This window comes from Urocampus carinirostris, chromosome 1 (genome assembly GCF_059441175.1).
Source record: "Urocampus carinirostris isolate Australia breed hairy pipefish chromosome 1, RoL_Ucar_1.0, whole genome shotgun sequence".
NCBI classification, from domain to species: domain Eukaryota; kingdom Metazoa; phylum Chordata; class Actinopteri; order Syngnathiformes; family Syngnathidae; genus Urocampus; species Urocampus carinirostris.
This window is the reverse complement of record NC_142349.1, coordinates 29,074,124-29,101,816: the sequence shown is the minus strand read 5'-3', so window position 1 is coordinate 29,101,816 and position 27,693 is coordinate 29,074,124. Positions and strand designations below refer to the sequence as shown.

At 39.4% G+C, this 27,693-nt stretch overlaps 1 protein-coding gene across 1 annotated transcript; it reads left to right on the top strand.

Moving 5' to 3' along the window:
• The first annotated feature begins 548 nt into the window (after positions 1-548).
• On the top strand, positions 549-25,895 carry LOC148374215 (rho GDP-dissociation inhibitor 2-like). The gene is made up of 6 exons (XM_088333743.1): positions 549-1,047; positions 14,927-15,100; positions 15,529-15,612; positions 22,237-22,310; positions 23,377-23,440; positions 24,932-25,895. Exons 1-6 carry the CDS (start codon positions 975-977, stop codon positions 25,129-25,131), a joined length of 669 nt encoding a protein of 222 aa, XP_088189869.1. The 5' UTR covers positions 549-974; the 3' UTR covers positions 25,132-25,895.
• The last annotated feature ends 1,798 nt before the right edge of the window (positions 25,896-27,693 follow it).

The window sequence follows — 27,693 nt, the reverse complement described above, 5'->3', positions numbered from 1 at the left end:
ACAATAGCCTCATCCATCATTCTGAAACCATTTTTCCCCTACACAAACTTGAATCCCTTCTGGCTTTTTTTTCCTGCCATTACATATACTGTCCATTTTGTTTCCCTGAAAGAAATATTGCACATTTCGAAAGGGACAAAGCAAACCTCCACAACGAGTTGCCGCTTAACGAGACGTTTGGTGGTCAGTGGCAGATGTAACCCCCTGCATTTTGGGGAGGAGGATGGAAACAGGGGGTTGGAGTGAAGTTGTGGGTGATCCAGGGTGTGGTCATCCACCGGGATGATAAAGAAGAGGTGGGATGAAAAGAGACAATGATGAAGGGGTGAGCAACGACCGGACGAAGGGAGAGGACACCTGATGTGATGATAAAATATGGAGAGGGAAGTCATACAGTGTGCGGGTGTTTGACTGAGTGGGAACAAGGTGTAAAGAGATGAGGGGAGGGAAAGGGGGTGGGGGGGTTAAGGGATGAGCTCATTGCAGTCTCTGGGCTCATGACAGAGGTACGATGGGGAAGGTGGGGAGGGGACGGTGTCTACACAGCTACGAATCGATGCCCAACGTCTGAGTATCTCCCGCACACACTGCTGCATACACACTTAGAGCATCCTTCACTTTTGATTCGGGCTGCGTTTCTCTTTTTGTCTCTTCACATGAAAAAGGAAGAAGTGTGGAAAGCTGCCTCACCCTCCTCCCTTCCTCCCCTCTCTCTCCCTCTCTCGCTCTCTCCTCGACACATCCTCCTCACATCCACACCCAAGGATAACCTCCACACTGCCACCTCTCTGGCATCTTTCTTCCCAGAAAGCTTCCTTTTGCAGTATTGGAATTTGGGTCAGAAAATGCAAGCCTGACCCCGTTCTCTTCTTTTTAACTCTTTAGCGGATACTCCACTTTTTTTGTTTTTGTTTTTTGCTACCTGTGGAGGTCCCCTGCTTCTCCGGTTCTTCCCTACCCACGTTAAGCGCAGCATGTTGGGAGTGGACGCGTGTGAGTTTGGAGGTCAGGTGCTGGAACTGCTGTGGCTAACCATGTGCTTCAGAGGTGAGCTTATGCCAGTGTCTGTGTGTGTGTGTTGTGGAAGAGGGATCTTAACTTACATACACTAACTTCATTGATTCTGTATTAGTTTTAGGCACACCCGTAGCTATGGGCGGTGCATGAGGGGTGTGCCCCCCCCCACTATGGACTTGCCCCCCCCCCCCTGGATCTCTGTTTTTTTGGGGGGGGTGATAATAATTATGCCCCCCATTCATTTGATACGCTCCCCAGTCGAAAGGTCTGGTTTTCAGCCAACTTCATGATCATGTTTAATTTGCAGTGCTTCACGAGAGTGCATATATGCAGTGAGTTTGTGTGTATGTGTGCGCACATGTGCCATATGTCTCAATCGTGGCGGGTGTGGACATTTTTATGTCCGACATGAAACGTTGCCAAGACAAGCCAAAGATAGCAAATCAATAGCTATTGATCACATGTGGTTGTGGGGGTGCTGAGTGTGTTTGTCTCCCTGCATCATGATGGTTCACTTTCATGTTTCTTTATTTCAAACGTTGGATTCTATCTTAAATGGAGATTCTTTCTTGCTTCTAAAGGGAAATTATCTGCCATGCAAATGATTTATTTTGAGAACGTGCAAATGTGATGTCACGGCTAGCTGCCGAGCAAATGATGTCACCAACTTCTTGAAGCTCCTGTGTGTGTTTTTGTGTTTGATTGTTTTTCTGCAGTAGTGCAGAAGGTTGACAGGTGGTGGAACGTTCTGGGGTCCCCCTATGCTCAGGTGTGTAGGGGACTTTGAAATTTATGACAGAACAAAGACAAAGAAGAGAGTAAGTAATTAGAATCCTCTGAATGAAGACATTTGTGAGTCAATTTAAGCATATAATATCAGTATACTTTTTCATGAGCATAACAAATTGAAGGGTCATTGCACAATAGCTGACCACAAGATGTCGCTGTATTGGGTAGTGCAACCAAAGGTGGGTGCTAAAAAAACAAAAAAGAATACAAACAGAGACTCAAAGTAGCCAAACCGCTCCATTTTTCTTCCCATTTATTGTCCAGCATTTCACAAGGTTTATGGGGTACCAGTCAACGCAAGATGGCGGACAATTTGTCAGCTCCAATTAGGTGAGGCTCATGTTATGTAAAATAAATACATATTTCTTGACGTACTTAGATGATAGTTCATGTAATTTTGGTTATAATTCAAATGAATAATGTTTCTTTTTTATCAGATGAAGATTTTGTTACTGCTATTAGGCGCTAAATAATACACAGTTTTGCAGAGGATGCTTCTATTTGAATAGATTGTTGTTGGGTTAGATTCATCATAAATAAATCATTAATATTAAAAGGACATAGCGTATTATTTAGCATCTCCAAGTGGGGAAAACTATTGATTTAAAAAAAAATAAGCCTACATACACAAACTTCCATATGACCTTTTATTTGTAATTACGTGGAGGTCAAGAAATTTGTATTTATTTTACATATCATAAAGCTCACCATGAGGGAGCTCACATAATTGTGCATCTTGTTGTTGCAGGTATCATCAATAAAGAACAACCTTGTGAAAGTTTTGGCAAAAATAAGGAAAAAAGGGTGGGGTTTGGTCACTTTGAGTCGCCGTAGTTTGTATTCTTTCTTGTGCTTTGTAGCCTTCAAATTTGGTTGCACTACAATAACATCTAGTGGTCAATTATTATAGCATCTGGTTAAAATTGTAATTGCTCAGAAAAACTGATCAAAAGTTTTGCTCAGCACAATTTTTGAGCTCATTCTCTGAAGTAGATTCCAGAATATTTTAACGAGATTCAAACTTGGGCTGAGCAAGCATCGGTAATGAGCTATATTTTGAGGTATCGGTACTTGTGGCGGCTATTGATACAGGTATCAGTCACTGATGTGTGGCTAATGGCACGTATGACTGACATGCTCATCAAAATGTTTAAAAATTCTGCCGTGTGATTGTGAAGTAAAGGGAGGTAGTCATATTAATATCACGGTTCACAGATCCCTAACCAGCAGAGTTAAGTTGAAAAAAATCTAGCACAACACTACATGATTGAGCCTCTATGTTTTGGTGTGACTCTGGGACATATGGCCAGGACTTTTCAGTTCTTTTTCAACTATAAATCTGAGCGTCCGGTTAACAGGACCTTTGAGTTTTCGGTAATGTGTTGTCAGGATGATTAGTCTTATATAATTTTGATGGTGCCATCCAGCCCAGCTTGCTTCTCTGCTATGATCTTCCTTGGTTGCCGTCAGACGCACATTGCAACGTACTGACCACTTAACCAATGTGCCACCAGTAACATAAAAACTACAAAAGACACAACAATTCTACTTGATTGAATGGACCTTATTGATTACCAATTACATGTTAGATTTAAGGACAGGCAGCCAACATCCTCTCTTAGAGCGACTTTCCGATACCAAATATCTCACAAAGCTTTTGCAGCAGCAGCAGGTCATCCTATGGCCATGGTAATAATCGGCTTCTTTGCACATTGATGTTTGAATTAAAACACTCTATAGGCTCTGCCCGCCCAGGTGGAGCCACCAAACCCATTAGTTTGAGATAAAAACCTCATGCATGCTTTTGAAGACAGCACTTTGGAGACTGAAATGAAAATCGTTTAAATATGTGGTTATAACCCACATGACACAGCAAAAAGAAAGCCTTCGGTAGTTTTGAGTATTTTTCCAAGATTTTGAAGATCAAATCATTCCATCTTTCTTCACGTCGAGTCCCGCCCATCCTTGCTTCCATTTACAGCCTCCCCTCTAATCCTTTCCAATGATAACCATGCCCACCCTGCTCTTCTATTTTGTACCTTCAATCATTTTTGGCCATATTTTCCCTTATCTTTCTTGCCTTACTATCACCCACGGTTGGATTAAAGAGTAAAATCATCTTTATTTCTCGTTCACGTGAATGCACACGTTCACTCTTTACAATGCTTGACACTATTTGCCCGTTTTTATGTGTGAAAGCTTATGCCTATTTGCATTTGTCTTTTTGAATTATTATTCACATTCAGTTCTGATAACCGAAGGGACTCATTGAGGACTAATTTAAATTGTAACAACTCGGTTCCCAAGGCACTAGCTCTGTCTCAGGAAAGTCTTACGTATTGCTGCTAAAAACTAATTTAAATAGCAAGTGAGAAGTAGCTGCATTTCCTCCGAGCTCGTAAACAGTATTGACAAGTGCGCCGTAATAATAAAAGGCTATTGAACTGCCTGCGTGTGTTTGAGGTCCGTATAATAAACAGGCTGAAGGAGGGTACGCCAATCATGCCATGCCAGCAAGTTGTGTGTCACTGAGTGCTGCTGACGGGGAATCTACAAGCTGGCATTCAACGAATCGATGGGGGTCTTGTTTTCACGTTGCAGCGAAGCCCGCCTGGCCCTCCAGAATGCAATTTTGCACTCGTATAATTGCCTTTCTGATTCTTATTGTGTCACAGACTGTTTACCAGCGATATTTTTATGTTATGATATTCATCAATCGGGTACATTTCAGACTTAAATTTCTGCGTTGTTAAATGGTATCCAAAAAAATTAGGATTTTACAAATATTACAAACAGCGGCCCAAATCCATCTCTACATTCAGAACCAATTCATGTTGAAAATTCGTAAGGGTACGTACGGTGCGTTGTTTGAGGTGTCTTTAAAAATTTGTTAGTAGAATATTTTCTCTATTGAGCGTGTTTTAACAATGCCCAACTGAGATCAAGGAGGCTTTGTCTTTTTTTTTTTCCCCACCGCCTATCTGGTTTTACTTTTGGTATTGCTGTTCCGGGAAACACATTAGGAACCAGGAAGGGTTTTTTGTTAGTGTAGCCTAAAAATGGTATAGGTATGAAAAGCCCTTTTTCAAATACATTCCGCACACCAACCCAAACCCTCAAAAAAAGACTACTAGTACTTGAGGAATGAGATGACTGACTTTAGGCCAGGAGCTACAGTAAAGAGTAGCAAGTTCGAGTTGAGGACACCACCTTTAATTCAAAATAACGCATGTGAAAATTATCAATTTTAATATTTGTTTCCATTAATACATTCAAATTGTCCAGTTTTCCCTTTTTTCCCCTTGAGCCATTCCACTAGTTGTGTCTATTGCTGACTATAACTGTAGATAATTTGGGTAATAGTTCGTTGTTTGGTCATAATACAAAGTAGCATTTAAGAGTATTGTTTTTAATTTGAAAGTGGTTCTTAGAAAGTGTTATCAGTTAGTAGAATATCAGCAAACAACAAAAGTATTGATCATTCAAGGTGTGGTGCGTAGTTTGACAATTCAAGCCTGCAATCATGACTTTAAGCAAGAGTAACACATGTTTTGTGTTTTAGACACGCAGAATAAACTCTTCTTCTTTCTTTTTTTAGGGGGTTTGTTCCGCCCTGAACAGGTCTGATAAAAGTAAAATAAAAGAAGGTATGGGAAATGGAAAATATAGCATAAGAGCTCTTTGGGCTCAGTTAGATAGACATTGTTAACACATTCTTAATAGAGAAAATATTCCGTTTTCAACTTTTTAAGGACACCTCAAAATACGCACTCCACCTTAAACAACTTTAATGTACAAATTTGATATGAATATAATTGTTGAATTGTCAGAATGTCTCTCGAAATGGTGCAGAAGCACAGATCGGTACAAACAAACGGTTGTCCTTTATTAAAGCAGAAATTGTCACAAAAAAAGACAGGCTGCAAGGCAAGAGTGTCCAAAGGCAGAGGCAAACAAGCGTTACCAAATAGGCAAAAGGTTCAGAGATCCAATGAGTCCAAGCAGTCGACAGTCCAAAGTTCATCAGACACTATTCAAAGTCTGGTACGTCAGGATTTGGTACACTGGGTAGACAAAAGCGCCATGATAAGGGTGCTTGTAAACATTACGAGAAAGGCAACAAACTAGCAAGGAACCAAAGGAAACGGAGTACTAGTTATTATAGAAGGAAAAAAGGTGGGTAAATTAAGACAAGTGACATCAGCTGTGAGAAGTAAAATCGTACCAGGATGTGAGTGACCAAATAACGTAAGGTCAAGCAAGAGAGAAGAGAGATCGAGAGGGATAGAGAGCAGATACACATAGAAAAAGAAATCAGAGTGCACGATTGAGACAATGATATTTGTAATAGTCAATGTAACAACCAACATTTTTCATACAAAAATGACCACTGCTTGAGTATTTCCACTGTTCATAGTTTTCATAGGAAATACATGTTTTGTTAATTGTCATTAACTGGCGTAGTAAACTAAGGAAGATTATTAGTTTTTGGTAGCTCTGATAATAGTACTGTCAGCAATAAAAAATAGAATAGAGTAGAATAGAATATGCCTTTATTGTCATTGTTACAACATGGGATATTCTGTGACAACGAAATTGGACGACTCCAGTTACACATTTACTATTGAATTTTTTCAATTGGCGTGCTGTACAATTGTTTGGAATAATAAGATTCAAAATGTTTTTTTAACGTTTTTCTTATGCTTCTTTTTGAAGAGACTTTGTGCAAATAAGTGCCAACAATGATCAATAGTGACTTATCAATAAAGGTCAAATCAAAATAAATATACTTTTCACCATGGTAAAGACTGTTCTGTACATCAGTGCAATTTGTCAAGTCAGATGCTTGAAGTATAATAAGAGGATGAAATGTCTTAAATTGCATCACACTAAGATTTATCGACACTATTTTGACAGTTTCCACTATCTTTGTATTTTAAAGCTTTACTTATTTAGTTTGAAATTTAATCAAAAAATGTCTTGCTCACTTAATAAACATTATACAATGGTTGAGGGATTTACCTTGGCAATAAAACGTTAAATGGAAAAAATAGGCTGGAAAACATAAGACAATGATATCTGGACGAATGAGGTGAGTTTGATGTTTCATTGTCAAGAAAAGAATGCATCCAGTATTTGTCATGATATTTAAATATATTAGTCTATTTCCAAGAACAAGGATACCTTTAATGTTTGCCAAGACTGTTGCTTTGTTCTGTCTTCTCATCATCTCAGTCTGCTCCGCCTGAAGCCATCTGTTGGCTGCCAAAATCTGTGTTGATTTTACACAAAATGTTGATTTAATTCCGAAACCTGGCAGCGACAATCCTTCCCCTAATTTGTCATGTAACAAAGCAGGAATGGATTTTGCAAGAACTACGCGTAGGTGAAAAGTAGCGATGCGTTTTGGAGCTCTCGTTTCAGTTCATGCGAGTTGAATTAATGAAAATGGAGGTGGCTATGGCGGCTTGGCGGCTGAGTGGTTAGCACGTCCGCGGCACAGTTCTAAGGTCATGGGATCGAATCCTCCTGTGCGGAGTTTGAATGTTCTCCCCGTGCTTGTGTGGGTTTCCTCTGGGCACTCCGGTTTCCTCCCACATTCCAAAAACATGCATGTCAGGTTAATTGTCCAGCCCAAGTTGTCCCTAGGTGTGATTGAGAAAGTGAGTTGTCTGTCCCTATGTGCCCTGTGACTGGCCATTGTATTTGTATTTGTGGGTGGACCCAAGAATGCGGAAGACGGAACTGTGGCAGGAGTGCTCAAAAATAGGAATGGTATTTAACAACAAAAGGAAATACAAAGTGACAAACAAACAAGGGTTCACAAAACAACAAAATCTCCTAACAAAACAAAACTTGACATGATTCAAAGGAAAAACAAACACCAAACTGGAAATAGAGATGCAGGGAACAAAGTGTCAACCCCCAAAAATTATGCGTAAACAACTAACAAATTGTGGACACTCTTCGGCCCAGTTCCAAACCCGGTTGGCGCCCTCTGGTGGAAGGAGGCCTACCAGACCATGACACATTGACCACCAAACTGTATATCCAATAATTAATTAATACGTTAATTTTACTTGTTTCTATTATTAATGTTGGATAAATGCAAAGGAGATTGCATAATATGGCAGTTTGTTAATTTGACTATTATACTTCACTGTTGTTTGTTCTTTTGACTATTATGCACTGTTTGTATCTTTATCACCAATAATGTTGCTGTTCGTTGATTTTCACTTCCTTTAGGCAAGATCTGCTTTTTGTAACCTAGGAGGTTTCATGGTGAGAAAGGGCTTTTAGAATTGGAATTAGCTTTTTGAGGGTTTGTTTTGCACAGTCATCTCTTGTTCTTTCCTTATTTTGAGTGTCTACTCAACTATAAACTTTTGAATGATTTCCCTTTAGATTTAATGATAAGTGTTCAAGAGTAAATTTGAAAACAAATTTCAAAAAATCCTTGTCGGACCACACCAGATATGATTTTTGTAAAAGCCCTCTTTAAAAATACTTGAGAAATAAGGTTGTCAGTGTGGCAGGCATTTGAAAAGCAAAGAAGCAAAGGGGAGAACATCACTCAAACCTGGTGGGGTTGGTAAAAAAAGTTTCATATGCAAACGATGGCAGAGGAATAATGTATGAGGTAATGCTGCATCCATTCAGAATGATCAGAAATACATTTATTGCATTTCTTAACGTAGGGTTTTAGGAATTTATACCAATAGTACCTTAAAATGTGTTTTACCAGTCTATTAGATTGCAGACAAAAAAAATAAATCCTTCCGAAAATGATTGACAGTTAATATAAAAAATAGAAAACGTACAACCTTATGTGATAATCGCTTTGTGCCCCCCATGCAATGTAAATCAGGGTGGAGCGTTTTAGACTACATCAGGAATTTAGTCACGTCCCAGATACCATATGTCAATCATTTATGTTCTTTATGCTTCATCCGTTTAACTGACAGGTGATCGACCCCACCCCCCTCCCAGGTGACCCAGTTCACGGCACATGGTGTAGATAAAGATAACGGCCACCTGGCGAGATTTCTATGAAAATTATTGTCCACGAGCGTGATCCCCAGTCTCATCCAAAGAGAAGGAAAGCAAAAGGGATGATGTCACCTTACAGGGAGTCGAAAGTGTTGCCATGGTGATGGACAAAGGCAAGCGTGTTTGGCTGAGAATGGGTGTGGTGCTGTATAAGCTGTATAAGCAAGCAATGCAGAATTATGTTTGCAATAGCCTAATAAATTAACAAAATTGGAAATAAGAATTATTTTTGCAGTGATGTTGTGCTTTCATGTACCTTCTGTCATCTAACTCAATCTACATACTGAGCTAGAATGCAATGGTAATCTTATTACTATTGAGACAAAGTGGTGGGCAGATAGGACATGTGAGGCCTTCTCTGCTGGGATAAAAATTATCTGAATCATGTGATGTTAATTATGTTCTGTCCATGAATACTTACTTACTACTATCGAATAATTCCAAATTTTCAGTCACCTTACTTTCATTGCTTTCCCCCTTGTTGCACAGCTACCAGATATTATATTATGGATATTTAAGCTCTAACCAATCAAATTTTAGAAATTGTTGGGAATTAAATATTAAAATGTACCGTTTACCAAATTGTTCGAATTAGTTATCTGACTCCAGTAACCAAACACAACCTACATTCACCCAACAATGCGCGCTCGTTTCTTGATGGAAAAGTTGAACAAGAAAAGTCGACATTTTCACACACGGGCAGATTTAATTTCATTATTAATTGAACTAAGTGAACTCCATCGTAAATGGCCGAATTAGTCGAATTAATGTCGTTGGAGTCTCTGGGAAGCCTTCTCTCTCCAGTTCTCCAGTTCTCTAGCTTCTCCTCTCGGTCCACGTCTTTCCGCAAGATGGTGTCCCGGCTCCTCCCATGGGCGTGCCAGGGAAGCCCCACGTGGGCTCCACCACCTCGGCTCGATGTCTGGAAAACTCAAAACAGCAGAGCGTTTCTCAAAACATTGCCCGCCGTCCTCCGTCATCAAGGCCTTTCTGCGTCGTCGGATGTGCTGACTATCTTATCAGCCTCACATCCCGTTCCCGCTGTTCCTGTAAACATCATTCTCCACTAGGTTGCACTGACCTTGCCCCACAGCCCAGCCAGTGAATATCCTTTACATTAAATGTAATTTGTATTTGATCGTACAAAATCCTTTATAGTCAAATGTATAAAATCCTTCAGCATTAATCCTAAAAGCTGTGTCCTGTAACATCAGACTTCGAGGAAGATGTTGATTTAGCCAATCAGATTTCACTAAGTTCTCTCTCTCTCGCTGATTTTTTTTTGTCATTGGCATTCTTTCTCTCTGTTCATACAGTCTTGTGTAACCTAGATTTAGTTACAAAAGACAGGCTTTACATACACACAGTGTAGGGTCTGTCATGTTGCACCCCAGCTCTCGAGACTGCATTGCTGGCCTGCCAAACGGACCCCGGGTGGTGTTGCAGGCGGCGGCGCGTCCGGCAGCGTCAAACCCAGAGAACCGGGCACGTGGCGGGGGCCGGTGTCGGCCAAAATCACGTCTCCACGCAAGTCATCACAAAAAAAGACTCACAGCTCATAAAGCTGGTGCTCGTTTGCGTACGACACACCACTAATTCAGACTGTAGCTTAATGCTTGGGTATGAAATCCATAGCTTGCCACTGCTGAGATTTCAAAATAAACAGCAGGTTTATTGTGCGCACTGTAGGAAACATGTTATTTTTTTGACACTTTTTATTGCCGAAATCATTTTGGCCAAATTATTACACAAGACAATATGGTGTTAATGTTTTGCCAGCTCTGCTTGTGGTATTAAGACACAGCCATGCCGTGATTGAAATATTCAAGTGAAAAAGTAACACACCTAATAAGCAGCAAAACACACAAGACAATTAAAGAAATCGTTGAGTACATGGGCGTAACCAGCCTATTTTCACCCCCCAAAATTATAGTATTTTAAAAACTATTTTCCTTAATAAACGATACGCTTAAATATGATGCAAACCGCGATATTTTTTTAAGTAAAACAAAACAAAAATGTAAACAATGCAGAGTCAGAATACTGTCTTGAAATGCTTGTGTCCCTTAAATCCATAGCACCGCTCTTCAACCAACCCCCCACCCCGCTCCTCTTTCGCTCGGTTACTGTCAATTGCTGCAAAGCGGCGGAGTCTGTGGAGGCTCTGAGTATTACAGTGAGACATGACTGTATGTTATGAAGTGGTTATGTTGAACAACTATTTTACCACCTAATACCAAGACTTTGTGATCATCAATAGATATTTGTCATCATTTTAGCAGCACTGAATTTAATGCAATAATGATACAGCTCCATCTGTCAAGTGATAAGTAGAATGATATAGGTGTTAAATAGAATGCATCATTGTCAAAAAAGTTCCGTGCTTCTTTTTCTGTATGTATATGTGTGTGTGTACTCTATTAGAGATAAATGAGTAAAAACTGAGCATGGCATAGTAATAGTGTTTCTGCCAACCCCAAAGTGTTATATGACGCTCATGGATGAGTAGTGAAACACCTGGACAGTGAATGATCCGAAATCACTTTAAGTGAAATAAATGGGTTTTACCTTCAATGTCCTTAGTCAACTCCTAACACAGGCACCTTAGTTCTGCCAAATGGTTCCTACCAATATTCCCACATTTCCTCCTTTAAGTTAGTTACCCACCTTCCTTTTAACAACATAAGTAACATCAGTAACTGCTTTTTATATAAGACAAGTTATTAATGTATTCTCACTGGTCTTCGAATCATGTGCCCTAATCGAGTCAAAGTAGAAGTCTCTGGAATTACCTTGATATGGAATCTGTTTCTTTTAAGACTTCCTGAGGGCATCTCAATGTTGTCGGAGCTTGGTGCCTTGGCTGGGCCAGTGATGACTCAAGGTTGTGCTGTATTCTTCACCTAGACACTCTGTCCTGGGCACAGCACCTGTCCCTGCTGCATCTATAGGTCAGGTCATCCAGTTTGCACCAGGTTCTTCAGTCTGTTGAGGACACCATCTGTGTCTTCTGCAACCCTGATCTGAGTCAGCCTCCCTTTAACGCAGGTAGGTGCTGAATGTTGTCAGGAGGAGTGATTGTGGGTGTAGGGAACCTGCCAGAAACTGTGGCGTTGAGTTTTGTTAACACCGTCGCTCCTGACAACTTGGCGAGAGTTTTGTCGACTGGAGGAAGGATGAGTCTTTAGCGACAGAAATAGTCAAAGTGATGGGTCGGTTCGATGCAGATTCTCATTGTTCTGTTGGGCTTTGGGACCACAACAATCCCTGCGCACCACACTCTTGCCTCATCAATAGAGGTTATCACTCCCAGGGTCACCATTCACAGGAGCCCCTCCTTGACTTTTCCAAATGAGGGAATGGGAACCTCTGCATCAGCGATAATGCATAGTGTTTGGGATCCTTTGACAGTTGAATTTAGTACATGCCCTTCAGGTGTCCTTGTGGTACATGTTTCTAATGGTGTCAACTGTGTAGGCCAGCTGTAGCGCTTCTTTAACTTGCAGACCAAGTAGTAGGTTGGCTAACCTTCAGACAACAAATACTGGCTGTTCAGTTGTTTGCAACGGTAGAACGTTGCTGCCTGGTCCCAGCAGTCTTTTTGTTGCAGTGGTGAGTAGAACGTGCTGCTTCTTTGAGAAAACTTCAGCTGATATGGGAGTCACATCCATTTCTGTGTCCAATTTAAAGGTGATTTGTTGGTCGTGCAGTATCAGCGTCTTTCGCCATGTTTGTGATTGGCCACTCGCTGGCAGACTTCCCATTCAAACAGTATTTACCTCATTTTCTTGGATCTCTTGTGCACTGCTCAGCTTCGTTTTGCAGAGGGGTGCAAAGTGACCATTTTTGTGTCACTTTCGGCATTCTGCTTTCTTGCAGCACAATCAGTCAGGATATAGGACGGCGCTTTGCCACAATGTCCACAGGCTCTTTGTGGTCTTTGTGCACTTTCATTGTTCCTTGATCCCTTGATTTGGGAACCTTTAATGTGTGTTTCTGTAACCTTTTCTTGCATTTCATCATGTCCACATTAGCTTCATTAGTTGTGCCATGCAGACTGTTATTCTTTCCTTATTTCTACATGCTGTCTTGTTTTCAGGATTGTTTTGGAAAGTGCCAAGTCACTGTCCATCTGCAGGCTTTCCGACAGTCCCTGGTCTGGTGTATGATGCTAACCCCCAACCTGTCTCTGATTTTTGAATTGTCCCATAGTTAGAGTGTTGTGCCAGTTTGTAAACTGCAGGAATAATTTATTTGGCCGATTCGCGTGGCCCATGGCTCTTTTTGTCAAACCTTCACCGTTGATAAATCACATTGAGCTTCCAAATTAAGTATTTATAGAAGGCTTATTTTTCTGGCTTGTAGTTTTGTCTGTCTTCATCACTTAGCTCCAGTGTGCTCAGAATATCATCAGCTGTGTGTGATGTGTAAACTAATAAATTGATTTGAAAAGCATCACCATTTTGGTCAAGTAAAGCAACAACTCAAAATCTCTGGAATCTTTTTATGATTGTTTTTATTAATTGTGTTGTTAAAAGAAATGTGGGTAACTCACTTAAAGTTGGAGATGTGGGAATATTGGTAGGAACCAATAGGCGTAACTGAGGTGCCTGTAGTAGGAGTTCAATATGGACATTAAAGGTTACGCCTATTCCAACAACAGTGTGTTGTGAGATGCCAAAAAGCATGCGAAGTCTGCGAAATCCACCCAACACCCTCCCACCCACTATCAAATATACGTTACAAAAAGTCTGTTGTGGTCTGCACTATAATCTTGGCAAATAGGGACCTTTTTTAGGGTTTCTTGCAGCCCTTGAGTCTGGGCTTGTCTGAGCTTATTCTCCACAGGCTTTAAGAAGTGAACATTGCCTTTGACGACTGTAGGGGGCAACTTATGATAACGGCCCAAATATAAAAGGTACAAACAAAGGTGTGCAGGCTAGGTGTTTAGAGAAAATTCCATGTGCTCTTTATGTGCCGTGTGGAGTTTTTGTACATTTATTGTTGCGGTAGATTTAAAACAAAGGTTTTTTCTTTTACCTCGTTTGGTTGAAAACATAATCCATGAATATTCTAACTATCTTATTGCTTAGCAATTACAGAACTGGCATACGTCGGAAATCATACTTAAAAATGTATTCAGATTAGGATTTTATTTTCCCAGTAGAATTGAAGAGCATTATATCTAGGTTGAAAGATGTTCTTGGACAATGTTATCACTTAAAACAAATAACAACACACAACAAAGTAGTGATCATTAATATCTTTTTTGTACAAACTTGTATATTTGGAACAGTCAACATTTTCAAAACAAAATTAACATTGCTTGACTTTTTTATAATATTTTTAGTTTTCACTGAAAATGCGTATTATCTAACTTGCTATAAACTAGCGTAGTAAACTAGATAAGCACCTGGAAATTTAAAATTGTAAAAAGATATGTAAAAAAACTTTGATCAAAAAAAAGGTTGTACCTGATTCCTAAGTAGCAAAATAAATAAACATTCTCATAAGAACTCTAAACATGCATTTTTAGAATTAGCTTATTAGTTATACAGTATATGTAATCACCCGGTATTATTTTTTCAAGGAGGATACTGCTGTGGCTGGCTGGGCCTATTCCATCCCCACTCCTAATAAAAACAACCTTATAATAACATAATAATATCGTAGTAATTGCATAATAACAGTTGTTATTTACTAAATACATATTAAACTGAAAGCCCTTTACACTCACAGTATCAGTAGTATAGAGGTAGAGTAAAGGTTTGGTGACCGTTCCACTGTATGATAAAGACCGGGATCTTAAAAGTTAAAAATGAGAATTTCTTGTGGGTACAATGAATAACTCAAAAGTTTTGAATGGTGATACAGCAAAAAAATAGTCTGGGGCATGACAATACAATTATAAGACCAACCAAAGGATAGTGGATGACAACATTGTCACAAAAGTGTGCAGGGAGAAAATATGAGGTGGGGCCGTGCCTATGACTGCTGATAAAATTATCAACTCTGGTAATGAGTGAACATTTGATTATATTATGCATAACATCAGGAATATTTGTGAAAGGATTCCTGATGGACAAGAGAGAATTGCCATTGGAGGAGGAGGAAGACGACAGGAACCTCAACTACAATCCCCCTGCAAGAAAAACACTGGAGGAGATTCAGGAACTTGATAAAGAGGATGAGAGTCTGGTGAAATACAAGCACACTCTACTGGGGACCCGACCAATGATGACAGGTAGACGTGTGTGTGTGTGTGTGTGTGTGTGTGTGTGTGTGTGTGTGTGTGTGTGTGTGTGTGTGTGTGTGTGTGTGTGTGTACACGGGTGCAGTGTATGCATATGTTATTAAATGATCAAGCATGATTTATGCCAGTGGCTCTGTTGTTGCAGCTGTAATTCAATCAATGCAACTGCTCCTTAGCATAGATATAGTTGAAGTCATGAAGTTGTGATTACACAGACAGACCCGCACAAATCTGCTTGCGTAGCAGCATATCATATCACAGAGTCAGGCCCACAACAGATACCAGAACGCAGCAAACAGTAGGCTGGAACATGACACGAGATTCTGTACACTGCACAGTATTTGGAGCGGAGTCATGTTGTCAATTGCAATCCCAAAATATAAAGACAATTTTGGTGTAATGAATATGATATCCTGCAGATTTCTCAGGCCCAAATGTCCAAGTGACCAAACTGACCCTGCTAGTTGATGAGCCCTGTGGACCAATCACCATCAACCTCACAGGTATACACACGCGCACACACGCTGCCATTACCATGTGTTTCTTTTATATTTGTGGCTGGTCTGGAGCAAGGCATCTGCTCCAGTTTTGCATCATTTTAGAGCAGTGCTCTGGAACCTATGGTTCGCGACCCATATTTAGCTCCTTTGATGATTACATATGGCTCGGAGATAAAGTTTGACTTTGCATATTTCTCTGTGATGGTTCAAAGTCAGCAAAATGGACATTATATATGGCACATAATACAATGCCAAGGCAACTCTGTGGTGTTATTGGTTCAGTCTTTTAAATATAGGGTATTTTTCAACTACAGTTTACAGTCAGGTTGTCACACTAACTTGTACTCGTTTTGGTAGTAGGTCGCTAAAAACGCTTTAAACGGAAGCTCCTTAAACTTCTTATGTTCACTGTTGAGATGAAAACCCACAAACGAAATGTAAACGGGTTAAAACCCTAGCAAACCACAATTTGATAGGGAAAGCGGTAGAGGTGGGCAGATCTCTACTTACATCGCATGGCACTCCCTCTGTTCTCTCGATCAGGGCCGACTGCGCCGAAGGTAAGTACGACGATATTCTCCTTGTGGGCAGTATTTTGTGACACGTTTACAAAAGGTCCTTGCTGGCACCTTGTTTTGAAACCATTATTAAGGACAAAAATGACGGGTAAAATGCACTTTAACACTCTTAAGAAAATGAGTGAGGGAGACAAATTTTAAGTGGCATATTATTGATATGGGACACAGGCTCTTGCATTATTATTATTTTACAGATTTGATCAAATTATCAAATCTCACACAATGAAATAAAATGCGCTGAACAATTCACTTTTGTCGGGAGAGCGTGTTTGGTGGTCTTCTTGAATTTTGTCTTAAAATTTTAGGTGTGACTCTCTCTTTTTTTTTTGCAAGAATTTTGCTTTTATTGCTCTTTGGGTCAAAAAGGTTCCTGACCCCTGTTCTAGAGCAAGGATGAGCAATTTCTTTTCATGCATGTACAAGTTGTGCAGAAGATTGATACAGTTCCCTGTTATTGGAACCAGCATTGGAGCAGAGAAACTCCCAAAACACGCAAGACATGCAGCCCTGGAGAACTAGGTTTGCTCACCCCTGTTCTAGAGCATAATGTCTGCATTGGGTGTGTCCGAAAAGAGAGGAAGCTGAAGCGTGCGAGAGAGCTAAATGTTTGCTTAGTGGGCATTATTGACATTTTTTCCTGGAGATGTAGTGAGAGGTGTATGTGTGCGTGCACGTTGGCCTGCATTCATGCATGTATTCATGTACTGTATAAGTGTATGGATTTGCTTGTAATTGAATTTATTCACTCACACATTACCTATGTGTTGTACTGTATTTGCAAAGCAGAAGGGACAATTTCCTGTCATGCAAATTGACTCAACATAATGGGCATCTTATCACGTAATTCTTGCTGAATTGGACAATCTGGGACCTGTGGTACTACCTTTATGGAAGGAAATGATATTGAGACGTTTTTTTTTTAATGACAGAAACATGGTTGCTGTTAAATAAATTTGCATGTTCGCAACAAAGTCGTTTTTTTGCTTATGAGGAGGAATTTATGAGTGTTCTGAGTTGTCCATTTTTATTATCTTATTATTTAGTACATATTTATCATTGTATTAATTTAGAGAGACGTGCAGTTTTTAGCACCTCCCAGTGGGAAACAAATCTTCATTAAAAAAACGATATTGATTTAAATAATGAATGAATGAATGAATGAAAATTGAATATACCTTACTGTCATTACAGTATACAAGTATAAATGAATTGGAGGGCAGAGAGCTGGGCATCTGGAAGTAACCTGATTAGCGCAAAAGGCTACGAGTTTCATATACATTTCTAAAAACCCACACGGGCCCAGGGAAAACATGCAAACTCCGCAAGGGTAGGCTGCAATAGCTCGTATCGAACCCTGCGCTGCACTCTAAACACCCAGTCCCCGTGCCGGCTACTGTAATATTTAATAATCAGGTTTTTTTTTTGTTTATGTTTTTGTTTTTAAGCAAGCTTGAATGTTTTGCAGTGCCAGTGGATTTGACTAACAACAAGAATCAGTTTGGCAGCTATTGAAACATTCCTCTATTTATTGATACTTCTTTTTTTAATGGATCTTCACATTAAAAAAGAATCAAAGAGACAGAAATACTGTATTTAAAACAACTGCTAAGCATTTGTAGTTAAATTTTTTCAAAAAATGATGTCATATGGTCCGCATATAACCTCACCGACCACTCACACTAAAATTTACAGTATTAACAAATATTCTTTTATTCGAACCTCTTTCCGGATTTTATTTGGGAGGGGAGGAACCTGGGTCGTATTTCTCTTTATTCATTCAAATCTGAAAACATTTTTTCAGATACAACAGTTTTGATGACAAATTAAACTTGTATCTCAAGATGCTGTCACGGTATATTCCTTCTCTACGGAAGATAATTAGATGAAAACAATGAGACCAGACTATCTTTTGCCAACCTAAAAAACATAGACAGTTTAGAGTTGTGTGGTCCGAAAAAAGTTGAATTAATTTAAGGTTTAAAATTCTTTATGTGACAGTTACTTCACATTTGGGGAATAAAGGCCTTCCCTACTTTATAGTGGAATTCATAAGAATATGACGCAAATTAAAAGTGCTAAGTGAAGGAATAATTGAGTACAATGGAGCCCAAAACGTGTTCACAGGCTCCTATGCAAATTATCTCATTGTCTACCACAGAGGTGGGAAAACCAAGACCCATGGGCCACATATGTCATGTCAGGCTTTTTAATCCTACCAACCGAACGAAAATTGTGAAACTATAATGACAATACATATGATAGTAAATAAAGTAATTGTCCAAATTGTCCCTTTGTGTGTCAGAAGTACTACAAAAATAGAACACAAATTACAAACAAGACATTAAAAATAAAGTTCAGTGCTTAAAAAAAGGACTTAATACTTTATTTTGCTTTTATTCTGAAAAGAAAAAAATACTAGTACCAAAATGCATTAAAATTCTAGTACAGTAATGATATAAGACAAAATTTCTACTACAAAAATATTACCAAAATAGTGCAGTCGTCACACGGATCAAGGATACCATAACCACCTGGGTCGGAGAACCTCTTCCTGTGGTGTGTCTTGGACAGGTATAGCCTGGCGGCGCCTTTCCCTCTCCAGGTTGGTTTTATTAGGCAGGGATTTACCCTCCTGATAAGACTCAGATACAGCACCTTCATAATCTGGTCACCGTTGTATTTAAATGTAAATTTTCATCCCTCTCTTCAGAGATGAGCTTGACCTTGGCATTGATGGGCAGCGGCATGTGACAATACGGATACTAAAACCTAAATTATTGAAGAAAAAATATTTTGTTTCGAAATAATGTATAACATGAATAAAAAGACCGTAACAGTACTACAAAAATACTACATAATACAATTACAGTATTACCACATAGGTTAATCACAGACACTACAAAAATACTACAAAGATTTCACGACAGTAACACTACAGAAATACTACAAAAATTCTGCAGAAATACCCCAAAATATCAAGTTAAGTGCTTAAAACAGAGACTTAATGTTTTGATTTATTCTGAGCGGTTCAAAACTAGTGTGAAACAAATCTATTAAAAGACAAATAGAAATATAACATGTAAATGTCTGCATGTATATTTATTCATAAATTTAAATGAGAAAAAATGTATAGGTCTCCACGCTCGGGCCCCTGGCCAATTTTTTCTATCCCTATTCACCATGCGACTCCAAAAGTTTGCCCTCGCCTGGTGTATCAGGTTAAAAATGACCAAGTCAAGTCATGTTTATTTGTAGAGCCCTAAATCACAAGGATTTTCAAAGGGCTTTACATGTGATTGCAAACCACAGACTATTATTACACAAACCCCTGATCTAAAACCAACACGAGGGCAAGGAAAAACTCAAAAACCTCAACATGAGGAAAATTAAGAAAAGAAGAATCCCCCTTCCAGGGGCAGAGCATTCCACAGCACCGGGGCCCGAATGGAGAATGCTCTCGAACCTGCGGTTCTCTTCTTGGCTCTTGGGTTCACTCGTAGACCAGCATTTTCAGAGCAAGGGCTCCGGACTGGAAGATAGGGGGAAATTAAATCCGAAAGATATGAGGGAGCAATTCCATGCATGATTTTGTAAACTACCATCACATCTTAAGCTAACAGGGAGCCAATGCAGGTTAGCTAAAATCAGGGTAATGTGATCAGACTTTCTTGTCTTAGTAAAAAGCCTTGATGCAGCATTTTGTACCAGCTGCAGGTTCTTGATTTTGGACTTCGGGAGACCGGAGAGTAGTGTATTACAGTAATTGAGACGGGAGGTAACAAACTAATGAATCATAATTTCCGCATCGGACTGGGACAGCATAGGGTGAATTTTAGCAATGTTGCGAAGATGGAAAAAACCTGTTCGAGTAATATTCTTAACGTGTGCTTGGAAGGACAGATTGGTGTCAAATGTGACACCTACATTTTTTACTTTTCAATGTTCAGAGGTTTTTTTTAAAAACAAGTCACGGCATTTAGATGGACCAATGATTAATATTTAGGTATTTTCAGAGTTAAGGCACAAGAAGTTGAGTGACGTTGTGGTCAACAGAAAAACCTCTTAATTCTTCTCTTCTAGTATTGTTTTGAAACCCCGTTGTATTTCCTTATTTACAAACAAATAACTTAAACACATTATGAAGAAAATTGTATAACAGTGCAAGCTTACGTACAAGCAAACCCCTTTTCAATGCAGTGATTCAGATGTAAGCTTCAGAGGGAGCAGGGTGTATTCAAACGTACCTGAGGTGCACATACATGAATGTGTACATGCATGCTATGCACAAGATGTCTGGGGAGACCATCCAGACAGTCTGACCTATTTTCTCAATGGCTTCTCCCTCCTCTGGGCCTCATAGGACTAAACAAGATGTATGAAGATTGAGGGAATTGAGGGGAAGAGCAGAGGGATAGTAAAAATTCAACAATACATTTCCTCATACAAGTATTTGGATTGAGAGTAATTGGGGGTTTAAATGTTACTAGAATAATGATGTTACTTCAATGCCCGAATGTGACACAGGGATATCTATTTTTAATAAGGGACCTCTAACCTGAAATGCTATGTTTATTATCCATGTATTGTAAATGTGTGTGCTTGTTATCAGCACGTCCCCACTGTTTATATTAGCCTCATTTTGCTATCGTACTTCCTGCTTCACTGTCCATTAGGAAGCACTCAGGACCAATACTCTGATTTAAATTGACATATAAAAGGATTATGGAGTGAATCCATTTCTGATTGCTTTTAAAACTTCTTCTTCCTCTGTGTGTAGCCATTCGTGCTCAGAGTGAAGCCAAATTAACTTCTTTTTGAAAAAGAAAAAAGATCAGCCAATTGTAGTTAATAACAAATTTCGCCTGACAGAGACTGAATGGCCCCTAAGTGCAACACAATAATTTTAATTCATCAGTACATCTCTCTCGTTCTCTCTCTCTCAATCTCTCTCTTTTTCTGTCTCTCCCAGTATATCTCTCTGTCTTCCTCTCTCTTTGTCTACCTCTTTATCTGTCTGTCCCTGGGAGTCCTCAGACTCAGTTCCTCGATTAGAGGCCTGGGAGCTTGAGGGATCCGCACAGAATCTTAGCTGTTTGTTGGACTGCGCTCTTCTGGACTGAGGCTTTAGACGTTGTTCCTGGTTTGTGGGTTAATGCCCCGAGTGTCCCCACTACCACGGGGACTACGATTGCCTTGACCTTCCACATCTGTTCGAGCTGCTCTTCCACCCTTGGTACTTCTCCAGTTCTTCATGTTTTTCTTTCTGATGATGGCACGTTCCATGTAAGGGATTTTCCTTACAGGATATCTGCTGCTCCAGCACTACACTCTCATTGGGGTTCTGCTGCCTGAGACACTCACTCGGCAGGTCATTTTTTGGGGGGCCATTTGTTTTTTTTACTCTTGGATTTTCGATGTTTTATCTCAGACCCCCCTCTTTCCACTTTGCTTGTACACAGAAAAATATGAAACCAAACTTACCTGAAATTAAGTTGGATACAAAAATTACATGAAAACTACATTGACAATGGCAGAAGTAATGACAAATGACATGAAAATGACAATTACCAAACAAGTATGGATGTCCAGACGGTCATATATATATATATAGCTAGGATTATTAGGCACAGATTTGTGGAGATTGGACAAACCTGTGGCCAGTTGCCAAACCGGTTGGGGCCCTCTGTTGGAAGGAGGCTTATTAGACCCTAACAATACCTCGATGATTCTTACATCTCATGGAAGTTCATTCATCTTCCAAACCTCTTATCCTCGCTGGGGTCACAGGGCACATCATTTACAAGAAATGTGGGTTTTAATTAGATCTCTAACTGGATGAAACTAGTGTGTTTTCACCTTGTTTGGTTGCTCTTTTCATCAATAATTATTTGAGTCCATATGAGAAGATATAGGGCACTTCATTTTGCAGCAGCAACCATGTTGATATGATCACACAGTGAGTCATCAGCATGTGGTCACCTCTATTCAGTCACACATCACGTCACAACAACGTCTACATTTTCACAGCTGAGGTCATGTGTTTTTACAGATGTTACAAGCCCAAAGGAGAAGACCGTCACCTTAAAGGAAGGAGTCAAATACAGGCTCAAACTCCACTTTAAGGTAAAAGGAAAGTGGCCATTGCAGCCTTAAGTAGCTTAAAATTCAAAGCTTAAAGTGATCTTAATGTCTTGGACGACCAACGAGAATCACAATTGTCACGACACTTGTTGGTTCTCTCAGCAGTTTTGCATTTTCTGTATAAATTGTTATCTCAGGTAAAGCAATTATGGTCTCACCTTTATTACAGATTTTCGCAGAAACCGAAGTTTGAATTGACCCCATTTTGTTGAACACATGCAAGACACACACACACACACACACACACACACACACACACACACACACACACAAACACAGAAATAAAAGCCAAACAGATAACATTTTAAAGTTTTTCAATGACGAGAACACAAATTATAGCTCATTTGATATTCTTAAAGGTTCAGAACAGGTGTTAAACATCTGGCCTGTGGGTCAAATCAAGGCCGTCAACGAATTCAATTAAGCCCGCGAGACAATACTGAGAAAAGCACAAGAGAAAAATGATGACCTGCAGTTTCAAATATCCACTGGATGTCACCAGAGCCAGGCACTATTCCCAGAGAAAACCACATACTGTAGCTGTATTTGCTGACTACAATTTATCAACCAGAGAAGATTTGAGGAAACAACTATCTCAATTTTACTTTACTTAAAATAGAAGTATTGGATGCACTCACGTGTATTGCGTGGATGACTCCCTTTACTGCAACTTTGCAACTAAACTCCACTGTTTATCCCAGTGTTTGAAAATAATCGTGTAGCATCAGGATTAAAAAAATATACAAATTTAAGAATATGGTCGGTGGTCAGAGGCTGCAGTATCCATTTTGGCTGCCAGAGAGCGTTAGAGACCCCATGAAAGCAGACCACATGAAAGCAGATGTTTATCGATTTTGTTCGTAATTATTTGGGGTGCCTTGACACGAAACCTAACTAAAGAACCTCGTGGAGGCTCAGAGTACAAGTGTGTAAATTTTCCCCAAAAGCGGTTCAGCCATTTCAGAGCCCATATATCACATACAAAAACACACAACAACCTATCCCCGCCATCATCATTACCTCTCTGAAAAATTGAATGTGTTTGCAGGTGAACAAAGAAATCGTTTCTGGGTTGAAGTACCATCATGTGAGTTTGAGAAAAGGACTAAAACGTAAGTTCATGGTTTTAAAGACATGGAATGAAACTTAAAGATGGGGTGTGTCAAATAAGATTTGGAAATGTTTCTACTCACTGATGCCATCGTCTGGCTTGAGTAATGATTGTATCCTCTGTAAAGCTCTTTTTGTGGTGCGTGCAAGTGTGTGCATTTCTTAGATGCGACTGAATTAACTCTTTTTTTTCGTTTTATTTTTCTTGGGGAAGTTTGAGTCGGCGTTTGGATTGTATTTGTAACAGGCCTTTTCTTTCTTTCACCATTTTCATGTTACACTAACAAAAAAAAAACTGCAGTGACAAGCATAAAGTCTCTTTCCAGCATCACCTAAAATCATCATCCTAATGTGTTCTGTGGCTGGAACAGCTCTGATAAAAGTAGATTAAGTGTGGTGGGAAAGCATTTGTAATGGCTCTTTGAACTCAGTTGGGCATTGTCAAACACATACTTAATGGAAAAAATATTCTACTTTCAACTGTTTATTGACACCTCAAACGACGCACCCCAGATATAAAAAATTGAAAGTAAAATATTTTCTCTATTAAGTATGAGTTAACAATTCCCAACTCAGTTCAAAAAGCCCCGATGCTTTATTTTCCATTATGTCTAACACCTTTTATCTTACTTTTATCTGAGGTGTTCAGGCCGGAACACATTAGGTAGGAGGATTTAGGGGCGGGTTGCTGGGGCGGTGGTAGGTGTCATCCTCCGTCCGCAGGTTTTTTTTTGGTCAGTGTAACATGAAAATGGTGAAAATAAGAAATGGCCAGCTTCAAGTAGAGTTCAAACCAAACCCAAAGTCCAACAAAAACGAGAAAAGAAGAATTTGTACCGTGTCTAAGAAACGCATGTACTTGCACACGCATCATGAACAACCTGACAATGGCAGCAATTCTGACTTTAAGCCAAGAGATGGTGGCAGAGAGTAACAAAGTTTCAAATTCCGTAAAGCTCATTGAACATTATTATGTCTTATTTGCTCCCAGTAATCTAATCGAAACACGGGAATCTGATCATGCCATAAGTGGGACATGAACAAAGCAGGACATTCAATTTTTTGGTTTAGTTTTCAGCATAAATCAAAGTCGCCTGAGATGAATAAAATAAGATTTTTCTGCTTAAGTCCCATAAAAGCCACATTGCAGAGCAGGGGCACAATTTTTATTGAATATTATTGTGGCTGGATTGATGAAATGAAATGATCTGCATTTACATAGCGCTTTTCAAGTCAATGACTTCCCAAAGCGCTTTACATTGTGCTTCACATTTCCCAATAGCGGCCGTGATCTGTGCAGCCATGTAAGGCGCTAACCTGCTTATTGTGGGTATTGGGGTTTCAGTGTCTTACTTCGGCATGTAACACGGACAAGCCGGGATTCGAACTGGGATCCCTTAATCCTAAAATGATCGCTCTACCTCCTGAGCTACGGCCACCTTGATATATAAATCATTTCTGATTGTAACTGTCAACTTGTTTTGTGCCTCCAGTGGACAAAGTTTCTTACATGATGGGCAGTTATTGTCCTCGCGAGGACGAACACGAGTTTGTGTTCCCCGCCGACGAGACGCCCCAGGGCTTGGTTTCACGCGGCCTCTACCAAATCAAGTCCCACCTCACTGACGACGACAAGAACACCTACTCAGCCTGGGACTGGAACTTCGAGTTAAAGAAGGACTTGGATGTGTAGGTTCTTCTTCCTCATCTTCTCTTCTTTTGTTCCCTTTGCAGTGATAGGAATCATTTTGTCTTCTTATCCATGTCTATATACGCAACTATCTTAAAGCTTAAAGGGATTATCAGAAGGGTTCAGGTCATCATCTCCTTTTGTCCCAGCACATTGTAAAATATCTGAATGTTCAAGGGACAGTATGGGTTATTTAGTGCCCCCTAGTGGTAGTAAGAATGTAATTTGTTTAAAAAGCGAACAATGTACTGTATTTGAGTAAAATGCAGAAATACATGACCTATCATGTAAGAGTGCATTTTTCAAATTCCTGGGTCGAAAAAAATTGTCTATATTTAAAATAACGTGAGGCTCACCTGTAGGGAGCTGACAAAATGGCCAGCCATCTTGCTGCAAAGGGTACCTCCAAAAACCTGCCTGTTTTCCTTTTTCTAGCTTTGTATCGGGTTTTTTTTGCGAGTTGCTTTTTTCTTTTTTGCCTCCCTCTTTTTCTTCTCTTCCTTTCTTCTCCCCTTTTTTTCCCTTTCTTCTCTTTTTTATTTCTTTCCTTTTCTGTTTCTTCCTGTTTTTTCTTGATTCTTTTCATGTATATTTCCTTCATTCTTTCCTTCTGTCTTCCTTTTGGCTTTCCTGCTTTCTCTGCCGAAGACTTGGCAAAATAAAATCAGAAGAAAAAAAGGTGGGCTTAGTTCCGCTTGAGTCTCCCTGTAGTTTTTTATCTTTCTCTAGTATGTAACACTCCTTTTTGGTTGCATGACACAAAACAGCGACATCTAGTGGTCAAATATTATAAACTGTCTCTTTGAGGCTTTAGGAAGCAATTCTCCTCGTCCCATTTTTTTTGTCACTTAACAAAGTGGATGAAAATGCAAAAAAACAACAAGAGGAGGAGGCTTCTGTCGCGCTTGTTTTCAAATGTCTTTTTATTACGGCATCATTTTTTCGATAAATCGTTACATCCAGGGGGGGGGGGGTGAACCAGAGTGCAGCACAAAACATAAAAGATAAAAAAACAGCAACTCAAAAACTCATAAAAGACATCAAAAAACAGAGACCCGCACAATAACCTCAGTCTCAACATTGTGCTGGACTAGCAAATAGTTTTCTAGTTATTGCTCTAATTACAGGTCCTTTGTCTTCTGAAACATATTTAATACCTAAGTACAAAGTGAACTAGCACATTAGAAATGAGAGGAAAATCTATAAGATGAACATTTCGCAAAGAGCAAACCTCAAAAAGTCCACTTTTTTTCAACGTGTTTTGCTTATAAAGCAGCGGTTCCTTCCAACCGGAGAAGGACCTAAACGAAACAGGTAGACCGTGTATATTGTAGAAAGAAAGAAATGCATGTTTAGGATTTGATACTCGTCACGCACTCCCATTAACGTCAGACCTCATCTGTAAATTTGCTCGGAATGATCAATTGACACATTAATAGGCGTATGCTGGCTTCTTTAAATGATATCTGATGCAGAAGTGGTTTCCCAAATCTTGACTTTACCAAAAAAATATTAACAAAATAAGAAAAAAAAACTTTACATACAAGTATGAAGTTAACGTATTTGTTGAAATGCGTTACATAATAACAAGAGACTATTTAGTTTGATTTGATCCTGCTAGTCTGCCTAATGTTGGTGAGTAGAGACAATTTTTAAGCACCGGAATGTACTGTATATAGGAAACATACATTCAAGTGTGATTTATTCATCCCAGTAGTACCAATGACTCACGTGTTGTTGTTAGAAAAACATATTGAACTATGAATTTATTCAACCTGTTATTGGAAAAAAAATATAAATGTTGTTTGGTGTTGCATGCTTTAATAAGCAAGTATGTCTTTTTTTTTATACAACTTGATTGTACAAATGTGGTTAAAAAGGTCAACAACAGCACTATGACATATCCAGATGTCAAAGGTTGACTACTGGTATGGTGCAGGATTCAAATCAGATCTTCTTTAAAGCAGGGCAAGCTGAACAGCAGCGGTAACACGTATTCATCGCTGAAATGTTCATCAGTGGTGTCTTGTATGCTGTATCTTTTAATAAAGGCTACTGAAAAGAAACAATATTCTATTTTCATGAAATTTACTTTTCAATCTGCTTATGCATGTATACATAGAAAACATAACCCAGATGACGCCAACATCAGGTAGAAGGAACAGGGGAAACTGGAAGTAACAGAGGTTGACACAGCAGTTGGAGCAGATGTGGATGTTCAACGCCAATGTGGTCCCCTTGATTGGAGGGGCACTCGGGGCAGTAAAAACTGGGAAATTGGCTCCAACAGATCCCACGAACAACATCTGAAACCTCAATCCAGAAGAGCGCAGCCCTAGGTACGGCAAATATATTGCGCAGAATATTCTGTATTTTTTAGTGCGACCCAGTGGTAAAGGAGAGACTTCATTAACAATGAAAGAAAACATATTAGTCTGACTAAAAGCAAAAACATATGAATTAGCATCTTAACGTGCATTTTTAAATACCTGTTGGTCAAGAAATTGGTATTTATTTTACATAACATGAGGCTCACCTAGAGGGAGCTGATGATTGAAAATTAAA